At 47.7% G+C, this 25,821-nt stretch overlaps 1 protein-coding gene across 5 annotated transcripts in view; it reads left to right on the forward strand.

Annotated features, from left to right (window-relative positions):
• LOC147736989 (uncharacterized) overlaps positions 1-13,497 on the forward strand; it is a 412,373-nt gene extending 398,876 nt beyond the window's left edge. For all 5 annotated transcript variants that reach the window (XM_086955943.1, XM_086955863.1, XM_086955788.1 and 2 more), the window contains one exon: positions 8,925-13,497. In XM_086955943.1, the coding sequence (XP_086812069.1) occupies positions 9,644-11,902 (2,259 nt within the window). In that variant the 5' untranslated portion in view covers positions 8,925-9,643 and the 3' untranslated portion in view covers positions 11,903-13,497. The remainder of the gene's footprint in view (positions 1-8,924) is intronic.
• The last annotated feature ends 12,324 nt before the right edge of the window (positions 13,498-25,821 follow it).

Consider the following 25,821-nt stretch of genomic DNA (forward strand, 5'->3'; position numbering starts at 1 on the left):
TCTGCCACAGCACCCTAATACAACGCCTCAGCAACATCGGCATACAAGGAAAAGCCTTGGACTGGATCACCTCATTCCTCGCTGGGAGAACTCAAAGAGTCCGACTTCCCCCATTCAAATCTGAGGCCACCGATGTCATCTGTGGCGTACCACAAGGATCATCACTCAGTCCCACCCTCTTCAACGTTTACATGAGTCCACTCGCATCCATCGCGCGCCAACACAACCTTAACAACATCTCCTACGCTGACGACACCCAGCTGATCCTTTCCCTCACCAAAGACCCTAACACCGCCAAAACCAATCTTCACGAAGGCATGAAAGAAGTAGCCGAATGGATGAAACACAGCCACCTAAAACTCAACTCAGACAAAACGGAGGTGCTCATCCTAGGATCTTCCCCCTCTGCCTGGGACGACTCTTGGTGGCCTTCCGCTCTGGGCACAGCACCAACACCCACAGACCATGCACGTAACCTTGGCTTCATCCTAGACTCCTCTCTCTCGATGTCCAGACAAGTCAACGCAGTCTCATCCTCCTGCTTCAACATACTTCGTATTCTCAAAAAGATCTTCCGCTGGATCCCCCTCGAGACAAGAAAGACCGTCACCCACGCACTGGTCACGAGTCGACTAGATTATGGCAACACACTATACGCCGGAATCACAGCAAAATTACAGAAAAAACTCCAACGCATCCAAAACGCATCAGCAAGACTCATATTAGACATCCCCCGCCAAGATCACATCACCGGACACCTAAAAGACCTACACTGGCTTCCGATCAACAAAAGAATTACTTTCCGCCTTCTCACCCACGCACACAAGGCCCTCTACAATCTAGGACCCGAATGCCTCAACACTCGACTGGCCTTCTACAAACCCACCCGCCAACTAAGATCGTCCAATCAAGCCCTCGCCGCTGTCCCGCGCATCCGAAAATCCACCATGGATGGCAGATCCTTCTCCTTCCTCGCCGCCAATACCTGGAACTCACTCCCCACTCACCTCCGCCTTATACAGAACCACCTCTCCTTCAGAAAAGAACTTAAAACCTGGCTCTTCGACAAATAATGAACCACATCCCCAAGCGCCTTGAGACCCTCTGGGTGAGCAGTGCGCTATACAAATGACCGAACTTGAACTTGAACTTGTGTACTATTCTAAAAATCTCACAAAAGGAAATGTGTTCCATGTGGTAATATACCTGCGTTGTGCTGCATCTGCCTAATGTGTCAAGTATACACGCTACAGCAGTACCCGGAGGACTGTACATCGGGTTCAGACATCCAAAATATGGTTAAACTGCTCGACCTACCCACGCCGCCGGGTCCGGGTGCCTCTTTTCCACTCGTTTCCCCTGTTTTTTGTGACCTTTTCTGCCCTTTCTTTGGACCTTTCTGCCTCTGTTCCACTCGTTTCCCCACATATTTTGTGACCTTTTCTGCCATTTCTTGAGACCTTTCTGCCTCTGTGCCACTCGTTTCCCCCTCAATTGTTGTGCCCTTTTGCCTTCTGTTTCCTTTGTCGCCCCTCGCCACTGCGTCCCCTGCAGTCCCGCCCCCTGACTGCCCATTCACTGTCCCCCACCTCCCGCCTCCCAGCTGCTCCTCCCTCCCACCTCCCATATAGGCTGGCCGCTGCGTGGTGAGGAGAGCGACCCTTGACCATTCCAGGTAGGTCGCTCCCCCTCCACACAGCACCGCCTGCGCCTGCGCCTGTTCTCTCCCTTGCTGCCCCCGTGTCTTTCTGCCCGGTTTCCCTTCTGTTCCCCTCGCTGCCCCCCGTGTCTCTCTGCCTGGTTTTTCCTTCTGCTCCCCTCGTGGCCCCCGTGTCTCTCTGCCCGTTTTTGCCTTCTGTTGCTTAGCTGCCCCTGCATTTCTATGACCTTCCTGCCTTCTGTGTCACTCGTTTCCCCCGTTTTCTGTGACCTTTTTGCCCTTCCTGTGACCTTTTTGCCTTCTGTGCCACTCGTTTCCCCCTGTATTCTTGTGACCTTCTTGCCCTTTTTGTGACCTTTCTGCCCTCTGTGCCATTTGTTTCCCCCTCAATTGGTGTGCCCTTTTGCCTTCTGTTCCCTTCGTCGCCCCTCACCACCCCCGCAACTGCGTCCCCTGCGGCTCCGCCCCCTGACTGCCCATTCGCTACTCCCGCCTCCCAGCTGCTCCTCACTCCCATCTCCCCACACATGCCGGCCTCTGCGTGGACGCGCCGCTGGCACGCAGCAAGCCTGTCTGCTCCTGCCCGCGCCTGGACCGTGCCCAGCGCAAGAACCCCTGGCCCCCACACCCGCCACCACTACGATGCACGCTCTCAACCCCGGACGGACCCACAACTGCTTCAAGGCCGCCCCGAAACGCACACACGCTCCCTTCACCTGCCGGAACTGAAGCTACACCAGCCACAGAGCAGACAACCACCCGCCAAGAAAGAACTCAACCACCTCCGATGCATACTACTGAACACCCGCTCCACACACAAACACGCCGTCGAGCTCTGGGACCTGCTGAACACAACCTCCCCTGACGTCGCCTTCCTGACAGAGACCTGGTTGAACAACTCCTCCGCACCCGACATCGCCATAGCCATCCCAGACGGCTACAAGATCACCCGCAGAGACCGCACCAACGGAGGTGGAGGAGGAATCAGCATCAGGGTCTCGACTAGCACTGACGACGCGCTCAGCACCGCCGAACACATGCATTTCCAGATCCACACAGACCCCAACTCCACCCTCGGAGGCACCCTCGTATACGAGCCCCCGGGACCCCGCCCCCAGTTCAGCGACTCCATCGCCGACTTCATCAGCACGCACTCCCTGACCTCCACCGACTACATCCTCCTCGGAGACCTGAACTTTCACCTTGAGAACAACAACAACAACAACTCCACAAACCTGATCGATAACCTCGGCAACCTCGGACTGAGACAACTCATCACATCGCCCACCCACTCCGCCGGCCACAGGCTCAACCCTGTCTTCTCCTCAAGCCCGCATGTCTCCGTCAGCCACACAACCAAACTCCTCTGGACCGACCACCACTGCATGCACTTCACCTTCCAGAAACCCACCCACACCGCCGCACCCAACAGATCCCCCACCGCTGCTGGAGCAAAATCACCGAAGACCAACTACATGCAAACCTTGCTCTTAGCCCACCCACCGAACCCTCCAACACCGACGTCGCTGCCCACAACCTCAGATGCTGGATCGAGGACTGGGACAACACCCTCGACCCGCTGAAGTAACCCCCACACAGAGACACCAGCAAGAGGGCCAGCTGGTTCACCCCAGAACTCCTAGATTCCAAGCATGCCTGCCTGAAACTAGAGAAGAAATGGCAACGTGAACAAACTCCGGACAGCAACGCAGCACGCAAGGACGCCATCCGCAACCACCACCACCTCATCAGAGCTGCCAAGAAGACCTCCTTCGAAGACCGCCTCGACATCAACGCACACGACAGCAAGGAGCTCTTCAACATCGTGAAGGAACTCTCCAATCACAGCTCCAACACCAACGACATCCCGCCGTCGCAGGCCTTGTGCGACTCCCTCACCACCTTCTTCCACCGCAAGATAGCAGACATCCACGACAGCTTCAACACCCAGACAGCCCCAACAGACAGCAACACAATAGACCCTCCCCACACCATCAACCACATGCCCTTGCTAGCCTGGACCAGTGTGAGCGTCCATGACACCATCAAGACCATGAGCACAATCCACTCCGGCTCACCGTCCGACCCTTTCCCGCACCACGTCTTCAACAAAGCAAGCAGCTCCATCGCACCCCACCTACGCAACATCATCAATTTCTCCCTTGAGACCACGACCTTAACAGAGAGCTGGAAACACGCCAAGATCACCGCCCTACTCAAAAAACCCATGGCAAACCCAAGAGACCTCAAGAACTTCCGATCCATCTCTCTGCTCCCCTTCCCGGCCAAGGTCATCGAGAACATTGTTAACAGACAGCTAACCCGATACCTCGAAGAGAACCGAATCCTGGACCCTTCCCAGTCAGGGTTCCGCAGGAACCACAGCACCGAGACTGCCCTCATCGCTGCCACCGACGACATCAGGACCCTGCTAGACAAGGGTAAGACTGCAGCACTCATCCTCCTAGACCTCTCCGCCGCCTTCGGCACCGTCTGCCACCGCACACTACGCGCACACCTCCACGCCGCAGGGATCCGAGACAAGGTCTGGAATGGACCACCTCCTTCCTCTCCGGCAGAACCCAGAGCGTCCGCCTCCCCCCATTCCATTCTGAAGCCTCTGAGATCATCTGCGGCGTACCTCAAGGATCCTCCCTCAGCCCGACACTGTTCAACATTTACATGGCCCCGCTCGCACATGTCGCCCGACAGCACGACCTCAATATAATCTCCTACGCCGACGACACTCAACTGATCCTCTCCCTCACCAAGGACCCCATAACCGCCAAAGCCATCCTCTATGAAGGAATGAAGTCTGTTGCCAACTGGATGAAGATCAGCCGTCTGAAGCTGAACTCGGACAGGATGGAGGTGCTCATCCTCGGCTCCAACCCGTCAGCCTGGGACGACTCCTGGTGGCCAACGGCACTGGTGGCAGCCCCGACCCCCAACCACCACGCACGCAACCTGGGAATCATCCTCGACTCAATGCTCTCAAAGACCAAGCAAGTCAACACTGTCTCCTCCTCCTGCTTCAACACCCTCCGCATGTTGCGCAAGATCTACAGATGAATCCCGACAGATACAAGAAAGACAGTCACCCAGGCCCTCGTCAGCAGCAGACTCGACTACGGAAACGCCCTCTACGCGGGAGCCCCGACCAAGCTCATCAATCGACTACAACGCATCCAAAACGCCTCGGCACGACTGAGCCTCGATGTACCACAACACAGCCACATCACCCCCACATGAGATACCTACACTGGCTCCCCGTCAACAAGAGGATATCCTTCAAGCTCCTCATCCACGCACACAAGGCACTCCACAAAAACGGCCCAGCCTACCTCAACTGACTGCTCTCCTTCTACACCCCCAACTGCCAGCTAAGCTCCGCCGACCTCTCACTCGCCACCGTCCGTCGCATCCGAAGAACAACCATCGGCGTGAGATCCTTCTCCCACCTCGCCGCCAAGACATGGAACACCCTCCCACTGAGCCTACGACAGACCCAAGACCTGCTGACCTTCAGGAGGATACTAAAGACCTGGCTGTTCGATCAGTAGCGGCCCGCACCTACCCCCCCCCCCCCTTCCCCCTCCCCCCCAGCGCCTTGAGACCTTCGCGGGTATGTAGTGCGCTTAACAAATGACTGATTGATTCTCTAGTTGGCATTTGCCAGGGGATGTTCAGATACATTGGTTGAATTAAACCTTGGAGCAGCACTTGTAGCGTTGACTCTTGGAGTCTTGTAGTGTGTGCTGGATGCCGTAGAACTGTCTAAATGTTCCACAGAGCTCAGAAAATCCAGACTCTCCTTCATCTCAGAGCGCGAGCTCTGTGGCTTGACCAGTAGAACTGCAATAAAGAAGATGACCTAGACCAGTTCTACCTCTCCCGACCTTTGAACTGATCCTTGAGGAAAGAAGCCCTTGTCTGGAAAGCAGATCCACACAAGGAGCAGCTGACAGAAGACCCTGCCTGGGTGGAAGATCTGCACAGGGCGCAGCTGTCAGAAGTCCTGCCTGGAAGGAAGATCTGCACGAGGCACAGCTGACAGAGGGCCTGCCTGGAAGGGAGATCTGCACAAGGCACAGCTGACAGAAGTCCTTACTGAAAGGAAGATCTGCACATGGTGCAGCTGACAGAAGACCCTGCCTGGGAGTAAGATCTGCACAGGGCACAGCTGTCAGAAGTCCTGCCTAGAAAGGAAGATATGCACAAGGCGTAGCTGACAGAAGCCCTCGCCTAGAAAGGAAGATATGCACAAGGCACAGCTGGCAGAAGTCCTGCCTAGAAAGGAAGATCTGCTCGAGGCACAGCTGGCAGAAGTCCTGCCTAGAAAGGAAGATCTGCACGAAGCGCAGCTGGCAGAAGTCCAGCCTAGAAAGGAAGATATGCACAAGGCACAGCTGGCAGAAGTCCTGCCTAGAAAGGAAGATCTGCACGAGGCGCAGCTGGCAGAAGTCCACCCTGGAAGGAAGATATGCACAAGGCGCAGCTGACAGAAGTCCTTCCTAGAAAGGAAGATCTGCACGAGGCGCAGCTGGCAGAAGTCCAGCCTCGAAAGGAAGATCTGCACAAGGCACTGCTGACAGAAGTCCTGCCTGGAAGGAAGATCTGCATGAGGCGCAGCTGACAGAAGGTCTGCCTGGTGATGACCTCAAAGTAGTGAGAGACCCACAAACCACAAGATCCTTCAAGTCCAGCTAGCCACACTGGACACAATGTACACCAAAGGCCTGATTTAGATTTCAGCGGATGGTTTATTCCATCACAAATGTGGCAGGTATCCTGCCCGCCCCATTAAGAATGCATTTCATCCTGTGGCAATTATAATAAGGCAGGCAGGATATCTGTCACGTTTTGATAATTCCTTGGCGTCGTTTGCAGAGTTTTACTCCGCGGAACTCCACGAAGTGCCATGGAAACTCTGTCGCACTCTGCAGACTTCCGCTATTGGCAGAGTTTGTTAAGTTGCACTGCTCTTACTGATTTTTAGTGCCAGGAGTTTGTCCCACACTATAAAAGCAGCACGAACGGCACTACGCGTTGCTTTCTGCCGCTCAAATTCACATTCTAATCGAATGGCAGCTTCATCAACGAGAATGGCAGATTTCTACACTCGAGTGGTCTCGACCTGCCACGACCTACCGCAATGAGAAATCTCGCCAGGAGGAGGTCTAGTGCATTATATTTTCTCACAAGCACTCACCATCTTACCGTTGGAGAACTGCTTGGGAAAAAAACTCAGTTCTGCATTACTTCATGGAGTTTTTTGGAACTCCACACTCTAGGCAAAAATTTGCGAGCTCTGCCGGCAGAGCTGAATTCTTCGCCCACCCCTAGTTTTGAGTCAATAATCTGTTGGACAAACTCTAAACTAGGCCACAATAAGTGTTGTAGAAGAAGTGAGAACTACGGCCTTGTGAGTATCAGGCCGTTATTTGACTTCTGATATACCCCACAGAGTGAGTGAGCAGCCAGAGGGCAGTAGAGGGACCGAAGGCAGGAAATGAGATAAACTAGAAGATGAGAAATATGGAAAGGTAGAAATGCCGCATCACCTGTGGATAACTGACACCTCCTCCCGCTCTACCAAATGCCCATCCAGTCACAAAGTGGCATCCTGGGCCCCAAACGGACAACGTCATGCCAGATGCCATGTAATGGTGGAAAAGGGGGGGAAAAAAAGTAATATGCACACATCTGCTGCGGGGATATGTCAGGTAAATTATTGGTTGTGATGGATTCTCCATAAGTATTAAATGACTGATATCGTTGAATATTAAATTATATGAAGCAACGTTTGTTTGCCTTATCTGCGCTTATAATGTAAAGGATGGGCCTTACTGTGAACCCCTCGCTCTGTTTTACACAAAAGCCCCAGAAGGAGCTGCATCTTACAGAACTTTATCTACTTTAGGAAGAACTAAAGACTTGCTTTTTAAAGTTGTCTTTCAGGGCCAGAACCGTGCGCTGTAAGCGGCACTAGTTTCAGGGAGATGGACAGATGTTATGGCGATAGGAAACCCCCTCAACCCACAATAATGTTACAATCTTCCAGGTTAGAAGAAACCAGAAATGCTTGAACCAAGGGAGCTGTTGAAAGTGTCAAAGGTGACTTATAAACAGCAAGGTAAAGACAGGAGTTGGCATTTGAGATGATCTTAAGTGAATCGGAAAGAATGAGTAGAAGTGTGTAAATGGAGTTGCATTTGTTGTATACTTCGTAAAGAGTTACTGGAAATTCTGCAGCCCAGCCTGACCCTTCTCTTTTTCTAAACTCTATTGTTGTTTAAATGAAATCTTGACCATATGCGTCTATCTCAAGCAAAACCTCAAGCACTTGGGTGTTCCGTGAGCGCCTTTACTTTGCTCAGTTACTCTGTGAACACTGGTAAATCACCTCCTTTTCAGACATTAATAAGATGTCACCTGATCAACAGAACCTTTAGTTAAATATCTGTGTATGATGAAATATTTCTTGCTAATTTTTAAAGGCTGTAAAGAAGAAGAGTGAGATTTACTAATATGTTGCGCCGTATTTGCATCACAAAAGTGGCACAAAAAAGCGCAAAATCTTTTTTTCTTTCCCGCGCTAAACTTTTTTAGCGCTGGAAATAATGTAAAAGTAATGTGAAGCAGCGCATAGCACTGCTTCACGTTACTTTGCACCATTGGGACCTGCCAAGGGGGGTGCTTGGGCGTTCACGTGCAACCACCCAAGATTTCTCATGCTAAACCCATTTGACCAAAATCAGTAGATTGGGTTTAGCGTGAGAAAACTGCACCCTTTTAAACCAGACACAAGGAAGGAGAAATGAATTAATTTCTCCTTCCTTTTCTGACTTTGCATGCGTGCTGCACTGCGCAACATGCATACAAAGAGGGAAAAGCCTTCCCTCATGTCTGACATAGTATTTTGTACAGGAACGGTGTCCTTCCCATACAAAACCGATGCTGGACTCACACACACACACCCTAGCGCTCTGGTGCCAAGGTGTGTGCATGGCGCAGGGCCACTGTGATCAGTAACGACGCAAGGGAAAGGAAAGGAGAGAGCCATATCTTTGAAAATATGTTGCTCTCCTGTTCCCTTCCTGTCGCGCCACGCAGCGCAGCCTCGCGGGGGGAGGGCTGCGCTGCATTGTGTGGAGATTTGGTAAATCTCGCCCAAAATGTCTTTTACAACCAGTTAAACATTGTGAATTCTCATTCCATTATGTTTCAATTTAGTAATTTTAAATATCTTTACATCCAACAGAAAACAAGCCTTGAATGTGTGAAATGACCATCAATAATGAAGCGAATGCTGTAAATCTTCAATAATAGCAGAAATATTGAGCTACAGTATTCAGGAAAACACCAGCGCAGTTGGCGACAGAGGAACCTGCACACAAACTGACAGATCCCGGATGAAGTATCAAGGGCAGTTCAGTGATTGTAAGAGTCTGAGCTGTGCTCCTCCACACTACAAGACGAAGAAATGACCTTAGGAAAATTAAGGCAACAACAATAACAAACCACCTCCTGTATAAACAAGTGTTCAACACCAGCTTTGATCATCGGATCGGTATGATGTGATTACCACAGTGCTCTATTTTATAAAATGATGACAGGCCATCATTCCGTGCTCGAGGAGAATTGTAAACTCTTTCCTGACAAACCACAGTAACCAGAGAAGAGCACAACAGAGCGGAGCCAGACAACTGATGGGTAAAGGAAAGAGGAGTTCTTTTATCTACAATACAATAGACTGTCCTAATTTGCACCGGTCAGAAGGAAGATGCATCTTTACCCGCAATCGTGCATAGCCATAATCCAATCTAAAGGCACAATCACCTACAAAGACACCTTCTACGTATCAGGAGTGTGGTAAATATTTGGTGGCTATAGCATTTTTTTTGTTAAAACAGAAATAAAACATGCAAAATACTGCACACATATAAAGTATGTGAGAAAAACACAAGTGCTTTATAAGCCATGTCGGCCCATCAGGAAATGCAGTCATGGGATATAAACAAATATATACCCGACCCACAGACACTAACCAAGAAAGAAGAATCATACACATGCAGCAAGAGCTTTAGTTTGACATCACTTCTCAAGCTTCATCAGCAAACCTACACAGGACAAAAACCATTCAAGTGCAGTGAATGTGTCAAGAGCTTTAGTAGGTTATCAGAACTACAAAGACACCAGCGAACACACACAGGGGAAAAGCCATTCAAGTGCAGTGAATGTGGGAAGTGCTTTAGTCAGTTATCAAGCCTTCAAACACATCAGCGAATACACCCAGGGGAAAAACCATTCAAGTGCAGTGAATGTGGGAAGTACTTTAGTAAGTTATCAAACCTCCAAAGTCATCAGCGAACACACACAGGGGAAAAACCATTCAAGTGCAGTGAGTGTGGGAAGAGCTTTAGTTGGTCATCAAACCTTAAAAGTCATCAGCGAACACACACTGGGGAAAAACCATTCAAGTGCAATGAATGTGGGAAGTGCTTTAGTCAGTTATCAAGCCTTCAAACACATCAGCAAATACACCCAGGGGAAAAACCATTCAAGTGCAGTGAATGTGGGAAGTACTTTAGTAAGTTATCAAACCTCCAAAGTCATCAGCGAACACACACAGGGGAAAAACCATTCAAGTGCAGTGAGTGTGGGAAGAGCTTTAGTTGGTTATCAAACCTTAAAATTCATCAGCGAACACACACTGGGGAAAAACCATTCAAGTGCAATGAATGTGGGAAGTGCTTTAGTCAGTTATCAAGCCTTCAAACACATCAGCAAATACACCCAGGGGAAAAACCATTCAAGTGCAGTGAATGTGGGAAGTACTTTAGTAAGTTATCAAACCTCCAAAGTCATCAGCGAACACACACAGGGGAAAAACCATTCAAGTGCAGTGAATGTGGGAAGTACTTTAGTAAGTTATCAAACCTCCAAAGTCATCAGCGAACACACACAGGGGAAAAACCATTCAAGTGCAATGAATGTGGGAAGAGCTTTTGTCAATTATCAAAACTAAAAAGTCATCAGCTAACCCACACAGGGGAAAAACCCTATAATTGTAGTGAATGTGACAGTAGTTTTCGCTGCTCTACAGCATTAAAGTATCATCAGCGAACACACACAGGGGAAAAACCATTCAAGTGCAGTGAATGTGTCAAGAGCTTTATTAAGTTATCAATCCTTCAAAGACATCAGCTAACCCACACAGGGGAAAAACCCTATAATTGTAGTGAATGTGACAGTAGTTTTCGCAGCTCTACAGCATTAAAGTATCATCAGCGAACACACACAGGGGAAAAACCATTCAAGTGCAGTGAATGTGTCAAGAGCTTTAGTCAATTATCAGACCTCCAAAGTCATCAGCGAACACACACAGGGGAAAAACCATTCAAGTGCAGTCAATGTGGGAAGAGCTTTAATTGGTTATCAAACCTTCAAAGACATCAGCGAACACACACAGGGGAAAAACCCTATCATTGTAGTGAATGTGACTGTAGTTTTCTCTGCTCTACAGCATTAAAGGATCATCAGCGAACACACACAGGACAAAAACCATTCAAGTGCAGTGAATGTGTCAAGAGCTTTAGTAGGTTATCAGAACTACAAAGACACCAGCGAACACACACAGGGGAAAAGCCATTCAAGTGCAGTGAATGTGGGAAGTGCTTTAATCAGTTATCAAGCCTTCAAACACATCATCGAATACACCCAGGGGAAAAACCATTCAAGTGCAGTAAATGTGCAAAGTGCTTTAGTTGGTTATCACACCTTCAAAGTCATCAGCGAACACACGCAGGGGAAAAAACATTCAAGTGCAGTGAATGTGGGAAGAGCTTTAGTTGGTTATCAAACCTTAAAAGACATCAGCGAACACACACAGGGGAAAAACCCTATCATTGTAGTGAATGTGACAGTAGTTTTCGCTTCTCTACAGCATTAAAGGATCATCAGCGAACTCACACAGGAGAAAAACCATTCAAGTGCAGTGAATGTGGGAAGAGCTTTAGTCAATTATCAGGACTACCAAGACATCAGCGAACACACACAGGGGAAAAACCATTCAAGTGCAGTGAATGTGCAAAGTGCTTTAGTCAGTTATCACACCTACAAAGACATCAGCGAACACACACAGGGGGAAAGCCACTCAAGTGCAATGAATGTGGGAAGAGCTTTAGTCGACGATTAGAGCTACAAAGTCATCAGCGAACACACAGGGGGAAAACATAAAAGGGCACTGAAAGTGTGAAGGGCTTTTGTCAATTTTCGATCCCACACAGCCCTCAGTGAATACACTCCTTCATTTAACTCACATGGAAATAATCCTAGAGATGCAGAGATTCCGGAAAGAATTTAAGAACATTAAAAATAATATTGACCCGTCTAAGGACATAGACAAGAGCAGAACAGTGCAGTTATTGTGAGAGGAATGAATTACGGAAAAAGATCAAATTCAAATTATGTAGGACATTGAAATACCAATGATAGAAGACCTGAATAGCAGTAAAGAAGAAAAACAGATAACAGTATTTGCAGAATTATAAAAGTGTTTGTTTCCAATGATTGTTCACTTCCGTACACATAGCAAAGTGACATGATGTACCAGGATACACAGTGCGAGACAAGCACAATGTGGATTAAAAGAAACATTGTTGATTTTTATTTGGTGAAGAAGAGATACAAAGAAAAACATTCAATCACACCTGACCACACTACCTGTAAAAGCAACACTGAACAATTCTAGGACTAACAGCGGTATTTTCAGCTAACTTGTCGGATTAGTGATAAAACCTATTAACCCAACACACCCAGAGTGGACATGTTGTCAGGGCTCTGGAGATGGAAGCTTCATTGGTAAAATGCATGTATTACTATTAACAAATGCCACTGCAGTATATGTAATGAACTAAAGCGAAGCGCAGGTGTTCAAGAAATAACCTATTTTCAGATATAAAAGAGCACATACCTTGTTTTTAAGTAACGTTTGGTGCATCTTTTACACACTGTTATCGGTTGATGGATCAGCTCGTGCCTCGCGCCTTATTACTAAGTGCGACCCGTGACTCCTCTCCGACTTGGCGATGTGGTGAAATAGCGAAATCCCACATCAAAAGCATATATGTGCCAGGACAATCAGTTGCACTCCCAGCAACTCGTCTTCCACACTGATTGTCCCTTGTTCTGAAGGATTTGTCATATGAATGCCAGAAGTGGCAGTGACATTCATGAAGCTAAAGCTAACAGGAGTGTGTGGGAGATAGAGAGGGGGAGAGATAAAGAGAGCGAGAGAGACAAAGAAAGGGGGAGAAAAGGAGAGAAATGGAAGGAGGGGGAACAGAACGTTATTTGTACTCACCTAAAAATAGAAGAAGCAGCCGAATACATGCCAAAGTGTGACATCACCAGAGAAACGGGCTGAACACCTGTGAATTTATATGTTTATTTTTAACACCTATAGACCCATGTCATGCCAATAAACAGGGCACAAGTAAGGAAAATAGTGAAGGAGCCCATTATCATATGCAAATCACAGAGACGTCACATGTAGTGACATCACAAGAAGTGATGTCAGGCCCTTATAATAATGTTCATGTGAAAGGTTGACAGCCTGTTTTAAACAAGCATTGGAAATGCAATAGGTCTCGCATTAGGAAAGTTTGAGCTATTGGTATTGTAAATGACACTTTTTTTATTTATGTGTTGGTTTTGAAAGTAGCAAAATTAATAGCTTTGTCAGTTACAATGTCAATAGTTTTAACTTTTGCAAATGTGACACCTATAGCATTTGTAATGCAATGTGTGTTGTATTTACGTGACTGAGATGTATTGATATTACAAATAACAATGGCTTTTAATTTTGTAAATAATTAATACTTAAATAAAAGTTATTATAATTTATAATGGCAATAGCTTAAACGTTTGTAAATAACTTTTGTGAAGATTATGTTCAGTGTATTTTATTGTGACGACAATCCAAGAACATTGCATTTGCACCTACACACACAGAGCCACACACATGTAGATGTGGTGGTGGTGGATCTGGGGGATATGGTGGTGGTGGATGTGGTGGTGGATGTGGTGGTGGTGGTGGATGTGGTGGTGGTGATGGTGGTGGATGTGGGGGTGGAGGTGGTGGTGGTGGTGGAGGTGGTGGTGGTGGTGGTGGTGGAGGTGGTGGTGGTGGTGGAGGTGGTCGATGTGGTGTTGATGTGGTGGATGTGGTGGTGGTGGATATGGTGGTTGTGGATGCGGTGGTGGTGGATGCGGTGATGGATGTGGTGGTGGTGGTGGATGTGGTGGTGGTGGATGTGGTGGTGGTGGTGGATGTGGTGGTTGTGGTGGTGGTGGATGCGGTGGAAGCGGTGTATGTGGTGGATGTCATGGTGGATGTGAAGGTGATGGATGTGATGGTGGATGTGGTGGATGTGATGGTGGACGTGGTGGATGTGATGGTGGACGTGGTGGTGTTGTGGTGGATGTGGTGGTGGTGGTTGTGGATGTGGTGGTTGTGGTGGATGTGGTGGTTGTGGATGTGGTGGTTGTGGTGGATGCGTTGGTGGATGAGGTGGTGGATGAGGTGGTGGATGAGGTGGTGGATGAGGTGGTGGATGCGGTGGTGGTGGATGCGGTGGTGGATGTGGTGGTGGTGGATGTGGTGGTGGTGGATGCAGTGGAAGTGGTGAATGTGGTGGTGGATGCGGTGGATGTGGTGGTGGTAGTGGATGTGGTGGTGGTGGATGCGGTGGTGAAGTGGTGGTGGATGTGGTGGTGGTGGTGGATGTGGTGGTGGCTGTGGCGGTGGATGTCATGGTGGATGTGGAGGTGATGTTGGATGTGTTGGTGGATGTGGTGGTGGTGGTGGATGTGATGGTGGATGTGGTGTTGATGGTGGATGTGGTGGTGGATGCGGTGGTGGTGGATGCGGTGGTGGTGGTAGTGGTGGATGGAGTGGTGGTTGTAGTGGATGTGGTGGTGGATGTAGTGGTGGTGGGTGTGGTGGTGGTGGTGGATGCGGTGGTGGTGGTGGATGCGGTGGTGGTGGATGCGGTGGTGGTGGATGTGGTAGTGGTGGATGCGTTGGTGGATGAGGTGGTGGATGAGGTGGTGGATGAGGTGGTGGATGTGGTGGTGGCTGTGGTGGTGGATGCAGTGGTGGATGTGGTTGTGGTGGTGGTGGAAGTGGTGGTGGTGGATGTGGTGGTGGTGGTGGATGTGGTGGTGGATGCGGTGGTGAAGTGGTGGTGGATGTGGTGGATGTGGCGGTGAAGTGGTGGTGGATGCGGTGGTGAAGTGGTGGTGGATGTGGTGGATGTGGTGGTGGATGTGGTGGTGGATGCGGTGGTGAAGTGGTGGTGGATGTGGTGGATGTGGTGGTGGATGTGGCGGTGGATGTGGCGGTGGATGTCATGGTGGATGTGGTGGTCGATGTGGTGGTGGATTTGATGGTGGATGTGATGGTTGATGTGGTGGTTGATGTGGTGGTGGATGTGGTGGTGGATGCGGTGGATGTGGTGGATGTGGCGGTGGTGGTGGATGCGGTGGTGGTGGTAGTGGTGGATGGGGTGGTGGTTCTAGTGGATGTGGTGGTGGTGGTGGGTGTGGTGGTGGGTGTGGTGGTGGTGGATGCGGTGGTGGTGGATGTGGTGGTGGTGGATGTGGTGGTGGTGGATGTGGTGGTGGATGTCATGGTGGATGTGGAGGTGATGGTGGATGTGTTGGTGGATGTGGTGGTGGTGGTGGTGGTAGTGGATGTGGTGTTGGTGGTGGATGCAGTGGTGGTGGATGTGGTGATGGTGGATGCGGTGGTAGTGGTGGATGCGGTGGTGGTGGTGGATGTGGTGGTGGTGGTGGATGGGGTGGTGGTGGTGGTGGATGCGGTGGTGGTGGATGTGGTGGTGGTAGATGTGATGGTGGATGTGGCTGTGGATGTCATGGTGGATGTGGAGGTGATGGTGGATGTGATGGTGGATGTGGTGGTGGATGTGTTGGTGGATGTGGTGGTGGAGGATGCGGTGGTGGTGGATTCGGTGGATGTGGTGATGGTGGATGTGGTGATGGTGGATGCGGTGGTGGTGGTGGATGCGGCGTTCCAACCCGTCACACAGCTAGTACTTGTGGTTTAGAACAACATATGAACTTTGATTATTTCAAAAGCCAATTTCCAACATGAAAATATTACCTTGTCTGACACGACTCTTCTCACTGTGGTAAGTGTAATGCCGCTAGTTAAGCAGCGCGCTGGCTCCTGTGATTATTGTTGAGCACGTTTGGCACACCTTATCAATAAAATACACTGAGTGTCGTGGCTGACCAACTGCCCGACACAACAGTAAGGGCACAAAGTTAACTGAATATCCTAAAGTGAATATGATTATCATCAGCGTAAATATGTTAGCCCAGATTGAAGCTATTGATCATGTTTAAGACTGGTATAATGTAGGCATTTAAGAGAGTGGGGTTACATCATGGTGCCCGCGGAGGCAGCACACACAGCCTGGTGACACGAGAGACAAGGAGAAACACGGCCGTCAAAGTGAAAGTACGGCCGGCTGAGGGCATTGCTGTGGGGAGGGGGAATGAGAAATGCGACACGGCGGGCAGGGGAGGGGGCGGAGCGGGGAGAGCATTACGTAAACCTCCGACTACAAGTTACACCTGTACGTAATGCACAACATTCAGGCCGATGAATCCTTTGACTTCTCATGCTGCTGCTAGCTCATCACAGAGTACAGAAAGCCAAGCACCGCAGTGTACACTTCAACCTCAAGAAATAAGCTGTGGTGTGGAATGGAGCAAAAGCAAAACCTCCATTTTCAGCTCATTCACTTCAAATTGGAAAGCATGCAATCTTATTTCTGCCATCTGCCACAAACTTTATCACGAATATGAAATGTTTTATAGCTGACATGGTCAGATTCTTTCTGGCGACTGCACAAGCCACTGCTCAACTGTTTTTGGAGCTCCCAAGGTAGGCAAGAAGACTACAAGAACGAGACAGTCTGCTATTAGGTCCTTGAGTGGGGATCTGCAACTTAGACAGCAGTAGTAAGTGTATGGGAGCAGTTAAATCTCACTCCTCTGGAACAGAAGCGAGTATGAGTATGTAACTTCACATGAAACAAGAGTAGGGTATTATATAGGTTTAAGCATCCGCACAAACAGCACCACCCAACGAGCAATGGATGCATGTTAGGTGACCTATGTCCCCTGGTAGCAATCATTAGGAAGAGAGAAGAAAGAAACCCCAACCACAAAAGTATGACTGGCACTTTCTACAGCGAAATCATTTGTTACCATATCTCAGTGTAATGGTACTCAATGTACAGACCTCCGAAAGATGAAAGGCAAAGTTACCCTTGTCAGGATCCATATTTGCGAACTGCAAAAGTGAGCAATCATGCTGGTCTTAGACTACCAACAGAAAAGACAAATATACAAGCAGGTTTATTATGAGCCTGGGTCACATTTTTATTATGCGGGCAAAATTTGCAGTTACAAATAGTTCACGATTATAATTAGATTTTTTCCTCTAACCAAGTGCACGCCTTCCATAAATAAAAGCTTCACAAGACTGCAGCAGTAAACTGCTTCACACAGAAAATGTATCGCCGAACGACATTTTAGTCTCCAACAAGTCTCCTGCCGGGAGTTTGTTTTTATAATAAGGTGGGCATTTGGGTAAAATAAGTGACCCAAGTTACATTTAAACATTCTGCTCCAAAAGAGTAACTTTACGATATTATCATGGATTTTCATAAGAAAAAGTGTATGGTTGTGCATGCCACTCGTTGTCTGCATTACAAATGGCATCCTGCACCGTCCTACCTCACCGACTCCCACCCCAGTCACAGACAAGTCAGCCACGCCTGGGGACAGACACAGGAAAGAGGTGGCACAGTCAGACTGGGGCCTGTCTGAACACTGGCTCCTTTCTTTAATAAGACTGCAAAGAGTTTCAAAAATAACAATTGGATAAGAATGCGATAAAGTCGCGGGAAAAACAAGACGGAGGGAAGGCAGAGAAGGGGAGGGGGGAGGAGAAATGCGACACGGCGGGCAGGGGAGGGGGCGGAGCGGGGAGAGGGTGTGAAAGCAGCAGGGGCCTGGAGTGCGGCTGAGGGAACTGAAGAAATGCGACACGGCAGGCAGGGTAGGGGGCAGAGCGGGGGTGTGGGAGGAGTGCGCCTGAGGGAAAATACATGCAAGCCAGGCGGCTGGGGGCATGTGCATGCGCTTTTAAGCTCAATGCGCACGCGCATTGAGCTTGAATTTCACGGGCACTGCAAGGAATCGCCACGATTCCTTGCAAGTTGGTTAAAGACTGTTTAAGCCCCCATAGTCTCGCAAGCTCGATGCGCATGTGCATCGACAGGCGAGACCTAAACAAAAGATAAGAAACATAAAATAATGTAAAAGTAAGTTTTTGGTTTCAGTTTTTATACATCATGTGTTTTTCCCACTTTTAGTTTGTAACTAAATTTGGAAATGACTGAAAGTGTAAATATTTTTAAACGGATATGTGGAACTTGGAAATTAAATTTTTAAACAGTTTTCAGTGAATAAATAAAATTTGCTTTTAATTTGAGCTTTTTTCCTGACATTATTCTTTATCCAGCCCCTAAGCCCCAAAGTGTTTCACATTTACAATGTATTAAGCAATAGAAGGCTAATTTTGTCAAGTTCTCTGTCTCTCTCTTGAGCCACTCACACAAACAAACACTCAGAGGCCTGTGTCTGCAGTGCTGGGGCACAAAGTAACAATTACCAGTTGCAGACTAAGGATCTAGGTGGAACTGAGTCCTGTTTCTGGATAATAGTGGGGGTCCCCTTAAACTGTGGCTACCCCCCGACTTGTGCCGTGCTGATAAAGCAATAGTGAAATTGAGTAATTTATGATGAATTGAAATGAGAGAAAGAGAAGAAGAGAGCGTGGTGCAGGATATATTAAAGAAAATGAAAAAAAGCAACACAAGACTTTACCCTGTTCTGTGTACTAGCATTTTACGTAAGCAAGTTGTGCTGTGCGTTGTGAACAGGCTGTCACCCCCTTTGTATGTAAATGAGCTTCTGTGACCAGACACCCCAGGCTCCCATCTCTTCTAGCGCGGATGATAATGTGAGCACTGTAAGGTAATCACAAACTAGGGCTTTATTGAGAAACAATCGGCTTCGAGGTCCCACAGCTGTGGTTATGTAGTTCTTTATTCGTTTTTTTAATTTACTTTAATTTGCAGCAATTCTCCAGGTTACTTTTTCTCAGTATTACGCTTCACGTCGCTCATAGCTCTCCATCAGTTAAATGTGAGGTTTGATGTAGGATTTGTTGTAAGTGTTCCTAGACCATGTTCCAATCCCTTTGTCCTCGATTTGTCGTCATGGGTTTTGTCCACACACTGGTCTCAGATGGGCCTTCTTAAGGTAGAAGGCGCTGTAATAGGAATAATAAATCAGACATATATGAAATTGTATGTAAACAAATGTGTGCCTTTCAGTTATCAGGCACCACCAGACTCACATCTACACATGGAATTGTGCACCAAACTTAAGTGACTCCTCCCTGAATAAATATGTGCCATCAGTAATCGGGCTGATCGTTCTACTGATGCTCACAGCAAATATAGTTTCTGGCATTGTGCACATTGGCCTAAATTTTAATTGGCAAAGTTTCACGCAGTTCCGCTGATGCGCACAGTTTATGAGGTTTGTGGATATTGTGCACTGTACGCAGATCACTGAAGATCACCCTTAAGAAGTAACTTAGGTGAAAACATAGCTCGTACATCATGCAAAATGTCACTGCCCCTCCCTTCTTGTTGACATCTCCAGAAGTTCCTCCTCTCTCGTGGAAGAAGGTTTCCACACATTATGCTCGTGTCTGTGGCACTTAATCGCAGAGAGGAAAGCCTCATTGTTAATGCATTGTTTGGGCTCTGAGGGACAAGAATTCTTTGAACACCTTCCTGAACTCTCTGATAGTGACTCCGACACTCTTAATGAATACGAGATCTGCTTCAAAAAGTTGTACTTGCACCACCTCCCCAAAGTGAGTACAATCCTTGAACAATATCACTTCGGGAGAAGGATGCAAAGGCAGGATGAGTCGGTCGAACAGTACATAACTACCTTGCGCAAATTGGCTTCCACGTGCAATTTTGGTGCCGCTTTAGAGGATCGCTTAAGAGATCAGTTCATGTTAGGATGCACCCTCGACAAAACAAGACATGCCCTGTGGTAAAAAGACACACCATCTCTTCAAGAAGTGCTGACCATAGCCAAAAGTCATGGGCATTCAAAAGTGTGTGTTGATATTATACGCAAAGACAGTACAGGTGATAAAAAGGAGAACATTAATGTCAAGGTGGTGGTGGATAGATTTGTTAAACCCAAATTGAGCACCACTTCAAAGCCCTTTAACACAAAGAATTTTCAGAGGAAGTGCTTCAGGTGTGGCAACTCTGGCCATATGGTCAGCTTTAACCTGTTGCGTGCGTCGGACGGCCCCCTAACATCACAGTGGGTATATGCGGAGGACGACTTGGGGCTGTCCGAACTGCACCCACTCATTAATATGCCCGCACAGCGGTGAAATTCGCGCCACAGTCAATGGGTTAAAGACTGCCCAGGTTGGAAGGCCATGTGCAAAACTTGTGAGAGAAAAGGTCACGTCTCAAAGAGCTGCAGAACAGGCCACGAGCATAAAAAAGTCAGGGAAGTTTATCTTTATGAAGATGATTTAGAAGGAATCAATGTTCTCCCTGTCACAGGGAATGCTAGAGATGGCCCTCAGGAGCTAGTTTTGATCAGTGATGCTCTAGTGAGCATGCTCTTTGACTTTGGGGCCAAGATACCGCTAGTCCCCAAAACATTTTATGAGTGTAATCTGCTGGGCAAACTCACCCTGTTGAAGCCAGACATTAGACCAAAAGGTTAAGGTATGGTGACTATTGAGTTGCTGGGTTATTTCTCGGGCACGATTGACTTCAAAGGGAGAGTCATCCCTGGTAAAATCTATGTCTCGATGAAGCGGGACTCGCTCATAAGTTGCTTCCATCAACGTGATCTACATATCTGCCTTTATCCCAATGAGATCTGTCTGCCTAAAAGAATTACCACCAGTTAGGGTTGTTAGTAATGCTAATCGAGATTGGATCAAGGAATTCCTTGAGGTCTTTGCTGGTGAACTGTGTTTGTTTCAAAAACTATGTACATGGGATAAAGGTCAAATCTAACGCTGTTCCAAAAACAGCTAAGGTCATAAATGCACCTCTGTAATTAAGGGAGAGCATGAAAGTTGAATATGGCAATCTCTTAGCCAAGTTTATCATTCAAGAAGTTGAAGCAACGTTGTGGGTCTCTCCTGTTGTTATGGCCCGCAAAGCCAATGGGGAGGCTAGGCTCTGTGTGAGCTTGAGGGAGCTCAACAAAGCAGTTATTGTTGATCATTATGCTTTCACCCACATAACTAAAATGCTGTGTTCTCTTGAGTGGGCAAGGCATTTTTTCCCTTGGACTTGACCTCCGCCTATTGTGGTAAATAAAATTACCGAAACTATTTTTCTATACATTAAATGACAATAAGGATAGCTCAATAAGTGAGAGGCAGAGTCCGTGGTATCTGAGTCATACGGGCTTTAATTAAGGTTCTCGAGAACCGGGACATCGAGTTCCATCCCCACTAAGGGTCAGGAAGGGACATTCAACATTTTATTAACATCACACATCATATATAGTAAAACAGTATAATTGAAATTAATACAGTAGGCGTAACAAGTGAGAAGAGAAAGATAAGAACACATGTGCGTAACAGGAGGCGTGTAAGAGGGCGTACACGTAGGCGTGTATTGGAAACGTCACAGAAGTGTCATAAGTGGGTGGATGCATAGTGAAATTCTGCAGGGTCAGCAGAAACCTTTGGCATGGGTGCGCGCGCAACTAAGCATGACGTGGTATAGACGTGCAACTGGGGAGAGCTGGGGGCTTGACTTTTAGCACTAGTAGAGGAGTCATGGTGTCTGGGATGTCAGAACGACCTGCACCTATAGCATATCTGGTATCTCATGTTTGGAGGATGTATTGTCTGAAGTAAAAGGTCTCTCGGGCAGAGGCCGTTCAATACTGAATGCTAGTGCGTGCATACGTGTCTTGGTGCAATGCGCGGGGCCATGGGCCTACCATGGTAACGGGTTCTGTAAATCACTTGCAAGGAGGACAGAAAGGCCGGGCCCTTTGCTCTGCAGCCGGGAATATGTTTACCTATTTCACTAGACTGCAATGTGTTTTCGAGGAGGCTGAGCAGATAACTGAAGGCAAAATACTGTCTTGGCAGGCAGGCCAGGCCGAGCCGGGCACCGCTTCGCTGGGCAGGAAGTAAGACAGAGGTCAGGGATGCATACCTAAACTGCAGTATTCAGAGACAGAAGAGACTCGGAGCCTCAATTAAGGGCCTGGCTCGACTAAGCCAGAAAAACGTGGAAAACGTGTGCTTCGCATTATTTAAAAGTGCACCATGTAAAGACGTTGGCACCATAGGCCTAAAAGCCAAATTAACGTGTTTTTCTTGGAGGACTGAATAACTGACATGTTAACGTTGGACGCAAATGCATATGCGTCTTCATGGCATGCACGGAAAAGAAATTACACAACATACATGGAACATGGGTGCATGGATAGGGTGCGAGTGGGGGACACATTGATTACCTAAAAATTTCTATTTCCTCATTCCCTCCTTGGCCCCTACTACACCCTTTAGGATATGTCTATTTTCATGAGACTATGTATCTGTTCATATAGCATCATTTGTTCATCTTTTTTCATTCTGGAACTGGAACGTGCACTTGGACGGGGAATACAAGCTGTGGCGCACAAGCCGCAAATCGCTGGCCCACATTGCAGACAGAGACAACAACTGAATACTATGAGCAGTATTATTCCTAGGAATGACAATACTTTCCATCCCCAGGCGGATATCACACTCCAAAGCCAACCGGACCAAGTCCAGGTGCCAGGATTCTGGTGCATCTGGTGAGCTATACTATGGAGCCTTGTTATCGCTTTATATACTGACGGCGCGTTATTAGGAATGAAAATACAACAACTGGATCCGATCACTCTACAAGCCCCGCCCCTATCGGCCAGGATGACGTCAAGGACAAGGCGATTTTGAAGAACAACAAGTCTCATAGCAGACTGCTCTTCGGTCAAGTTACCTAAAGCAAAAGTAGTTTTGTTCACTACTGCTTCAAGAGTTCTGGTCAATCTTCGTATTATCTTACTATTCTGGACGGGACCTATGAACCAGAAGTATCCTTTAATATAATCCTTATACTGGTCCCATGCTGATTCAGAATAATCAATGACAGGAGGAAGGTCTCTCTTATGTCTTACATGCACAAGATGTGGATTTCGATGATAATCAGGTGGGGCTAGGAAAACAGGTGGTAATAGGAACGCGATATAACACGTTCCATCCCAATCTAATGGCAGACGTACATAAGCTGTCTGACCACATATAAAATAAGAATGGCGGGAAGCTCTGAAAGTAGACTTTCCTTTATCACTGAATTCGACCACAGTATTACAATCACTGTGTCCTAGATGTACTGAACCATTCTTTCTGACGCATAATTCGCCTTTCACTGGCAAAATTGTAATAAACGGCAAGTCCGAATTAGTCTTGGATTGAACGTTCAGAATCATGAGGTTAAGTGTAAAGTTACCTAATCCATACACTTCGTTTTCTAGATCGGTCCCTGTCCTTTGGGGAAGACCTTCCTTGTCTGGGAAACATATTTTATTCATACCTGTATTAAGGTTCCCCCATATCCAATTGCCTTGGAAAACTGTGGACTTACTGTCTAGGGAGGACATTAAAGTAAACCATGCACCGCACGAACCATTATGTGTAAACGGATAAGGAAAGAGGGGCAGAGCTCCCTTGTATTTCTGATAGGGAGGGAGTCGGCCACATACCCAGCAATTTGTGGCATTGCTGGTCTGGTGAGAATGGTGTAACATACGGATAAAAGTATTGTTGCGCATTGCTAATCGATAAGACAGCTCGTGAGGGGGCAGGTCACTGAAAGTGTGCTCTACAGTGTTATTAGAGGAAGTATGTACATGAGAACCAAGAGGAAAGAAAACATGTAGCATTAAACTTATGCATATGATCGTAAGACTCAGAAGAAACATAAAAATTAAAGTAATGACGCATCTGCTGTGCAGGTTTTTGCAATATTTTTCTCTCTTTTCAATTCGCCTATCTCTCTGACTACTTGGGTCTATCTTATACATGTCAGAAACCTGTCTAACCGCTTCACCCGAGGGGGACTTAAACAATTAAACGCTGTCTGACTTACTAGACCTCAACTTGGCTCGGTACTCCTGTTGTGGAGTTTTCTCTAACAGGGGGAGTTTAGAGTCTGTAGCGGGGCAGTCCTTGGGAACAGTCTTTGGACACAGTCCATGAAATCTTTTAATGTGGCTGGAGTGTAGCCACCCTTTCCTGCCTTCAATCTTCACAGCGGTCCTCGTGGTCATCAACACCAGTTTGGGTTCCTTCCACCTGGGCTCCAGAGGGCTTGATCGGTCAAAGTTGCGGACCAACACCAGGTCTCCGGGAACGATTTCATGCGGTTTCACCTGGGTGTTGTCCGGGAAGGCAGCCGCGACCTGTGAACGACAAGATAGTAGTGCAGACATCAAGGAAGCCAGGTAATCTGTCAGCATGTTACTATCAACATCAGTTATTTTGCGAGGCATAGGCGTACCCCACATATTTGGGGGACGGCCGAAGACTACTTCATACGGGGACAGTCCGGTTCTAGAATGAGCTACCATACGCATATAAAAGAGGGCAACCGGCAGGGCTACCATCCAATCTACTCCTTTTTCTGCACAGACCTTCGCTAACCGTGTTTTCAGAGTTTGATTATGTCTCTCAACGAGACCGGCGGCTTCGGAGTGTCGTACGCAGTGGAATTTCCACTGGTATCCTAACAGGAGTGATACCTGTTTCATGAGTTCGGACGAGAATGGCTGTCCATTATCAGAGTACACGACACGGGGCAAGCCGTATCGCGGGAAAAATTCACGGGCCAACTGTTTGGCAGTGGTTACAGCAGTGTAATCTGGAACTGGGTATGCTTCTGTCCATCGGGAAAGGGCACATACAACTACGAGGACATACTTGAATCCTCGGCATCTGTCCATCTGGATATAATCCATCTGGAGGACTTCAAAAGGATGGTCAGGAGGATGAAATCCACCTTGTTCCACAGGGATACCTTTGCCTGGATTGAACTGACAACAGATCATGCAGGTACGCACTTTCTGTTTTGCTGCTGCACGTAAATGCTTGTTGAACCAAAGATTCTGAATACTGTCTAACATGGCTTTCTCTCCTAAGTGTGCTGGACTATGTGCTGTATTAATGATAACTTGAACCATAGAGTCGGGGAGAAACCATGTGGCTCTTCCCTTCGTCATCCATCCCTGATCTGTCTGGATCCCTCCTTGTTCAGTCCATTTCTTGATTTCATCTGGGGTTGCATGTGTCTGTATGTCGAGTACATCTAGTGTGGGATCCTTAACGGTCATGCAATGTGTCAGTGAAGTTACTTCAGTCTTTGTCGTGTCAGTCGGAATATCTGTTTGAGTCTGAGCTGTGAGCTTGGCTGTTCGATCTGCCAGGTCGTTACCCTGGGAAATAGTGTCGGTGACTTTAGTATGTGCTTTGCACTTCATGATGGCTATGGCTGTAGGAAAATGTATTGCTTCTAACAGAGCTTGAATGAGGGGACCGTGTTGTATCTTGGCGCCGTGAGAAGTTAAAAAACCTCTCTCTTGCCAGAGAACGCCGAAGTCGTGAACGACTCCGAATACGTACTGTGAATCTGTGTATATGTTTACTTTCTTGTTCTTGGCTTCGGATACAGGCTTGGGTCAGAGCGATGAGCTCTGCTGCTTGAGCAGACAGTGTGTCAATACAATGTGTTTCTATGACTTCAGTTTCAGTGGTCACTGCATATGCGGCTACTAACTCTCCTGTACTTGTTCTCATACACGAACCATCTACATAAAGTGTCAGGTCTGGATCGGGCAATGCTATGTCTGTCAAGTCTTGTCTGGGCTTTGTCACGGTATTAATGACT

Source organism: Lissotriton vulgaris, chromosome 1_1 (genome assembly GCF_964263255.1).
Source record: "Lissotriton vulgaris chromosome 1_1, aLisVul1.2, whole genome shotgun sequence".
In the NCBI taxonomy this organism is placed as follows: Eukaryota; Metazoa; Chordata; class Amphibia; order Caudata; family Salamandridae; genus Lissotriton; species Lissotriton vulgaris.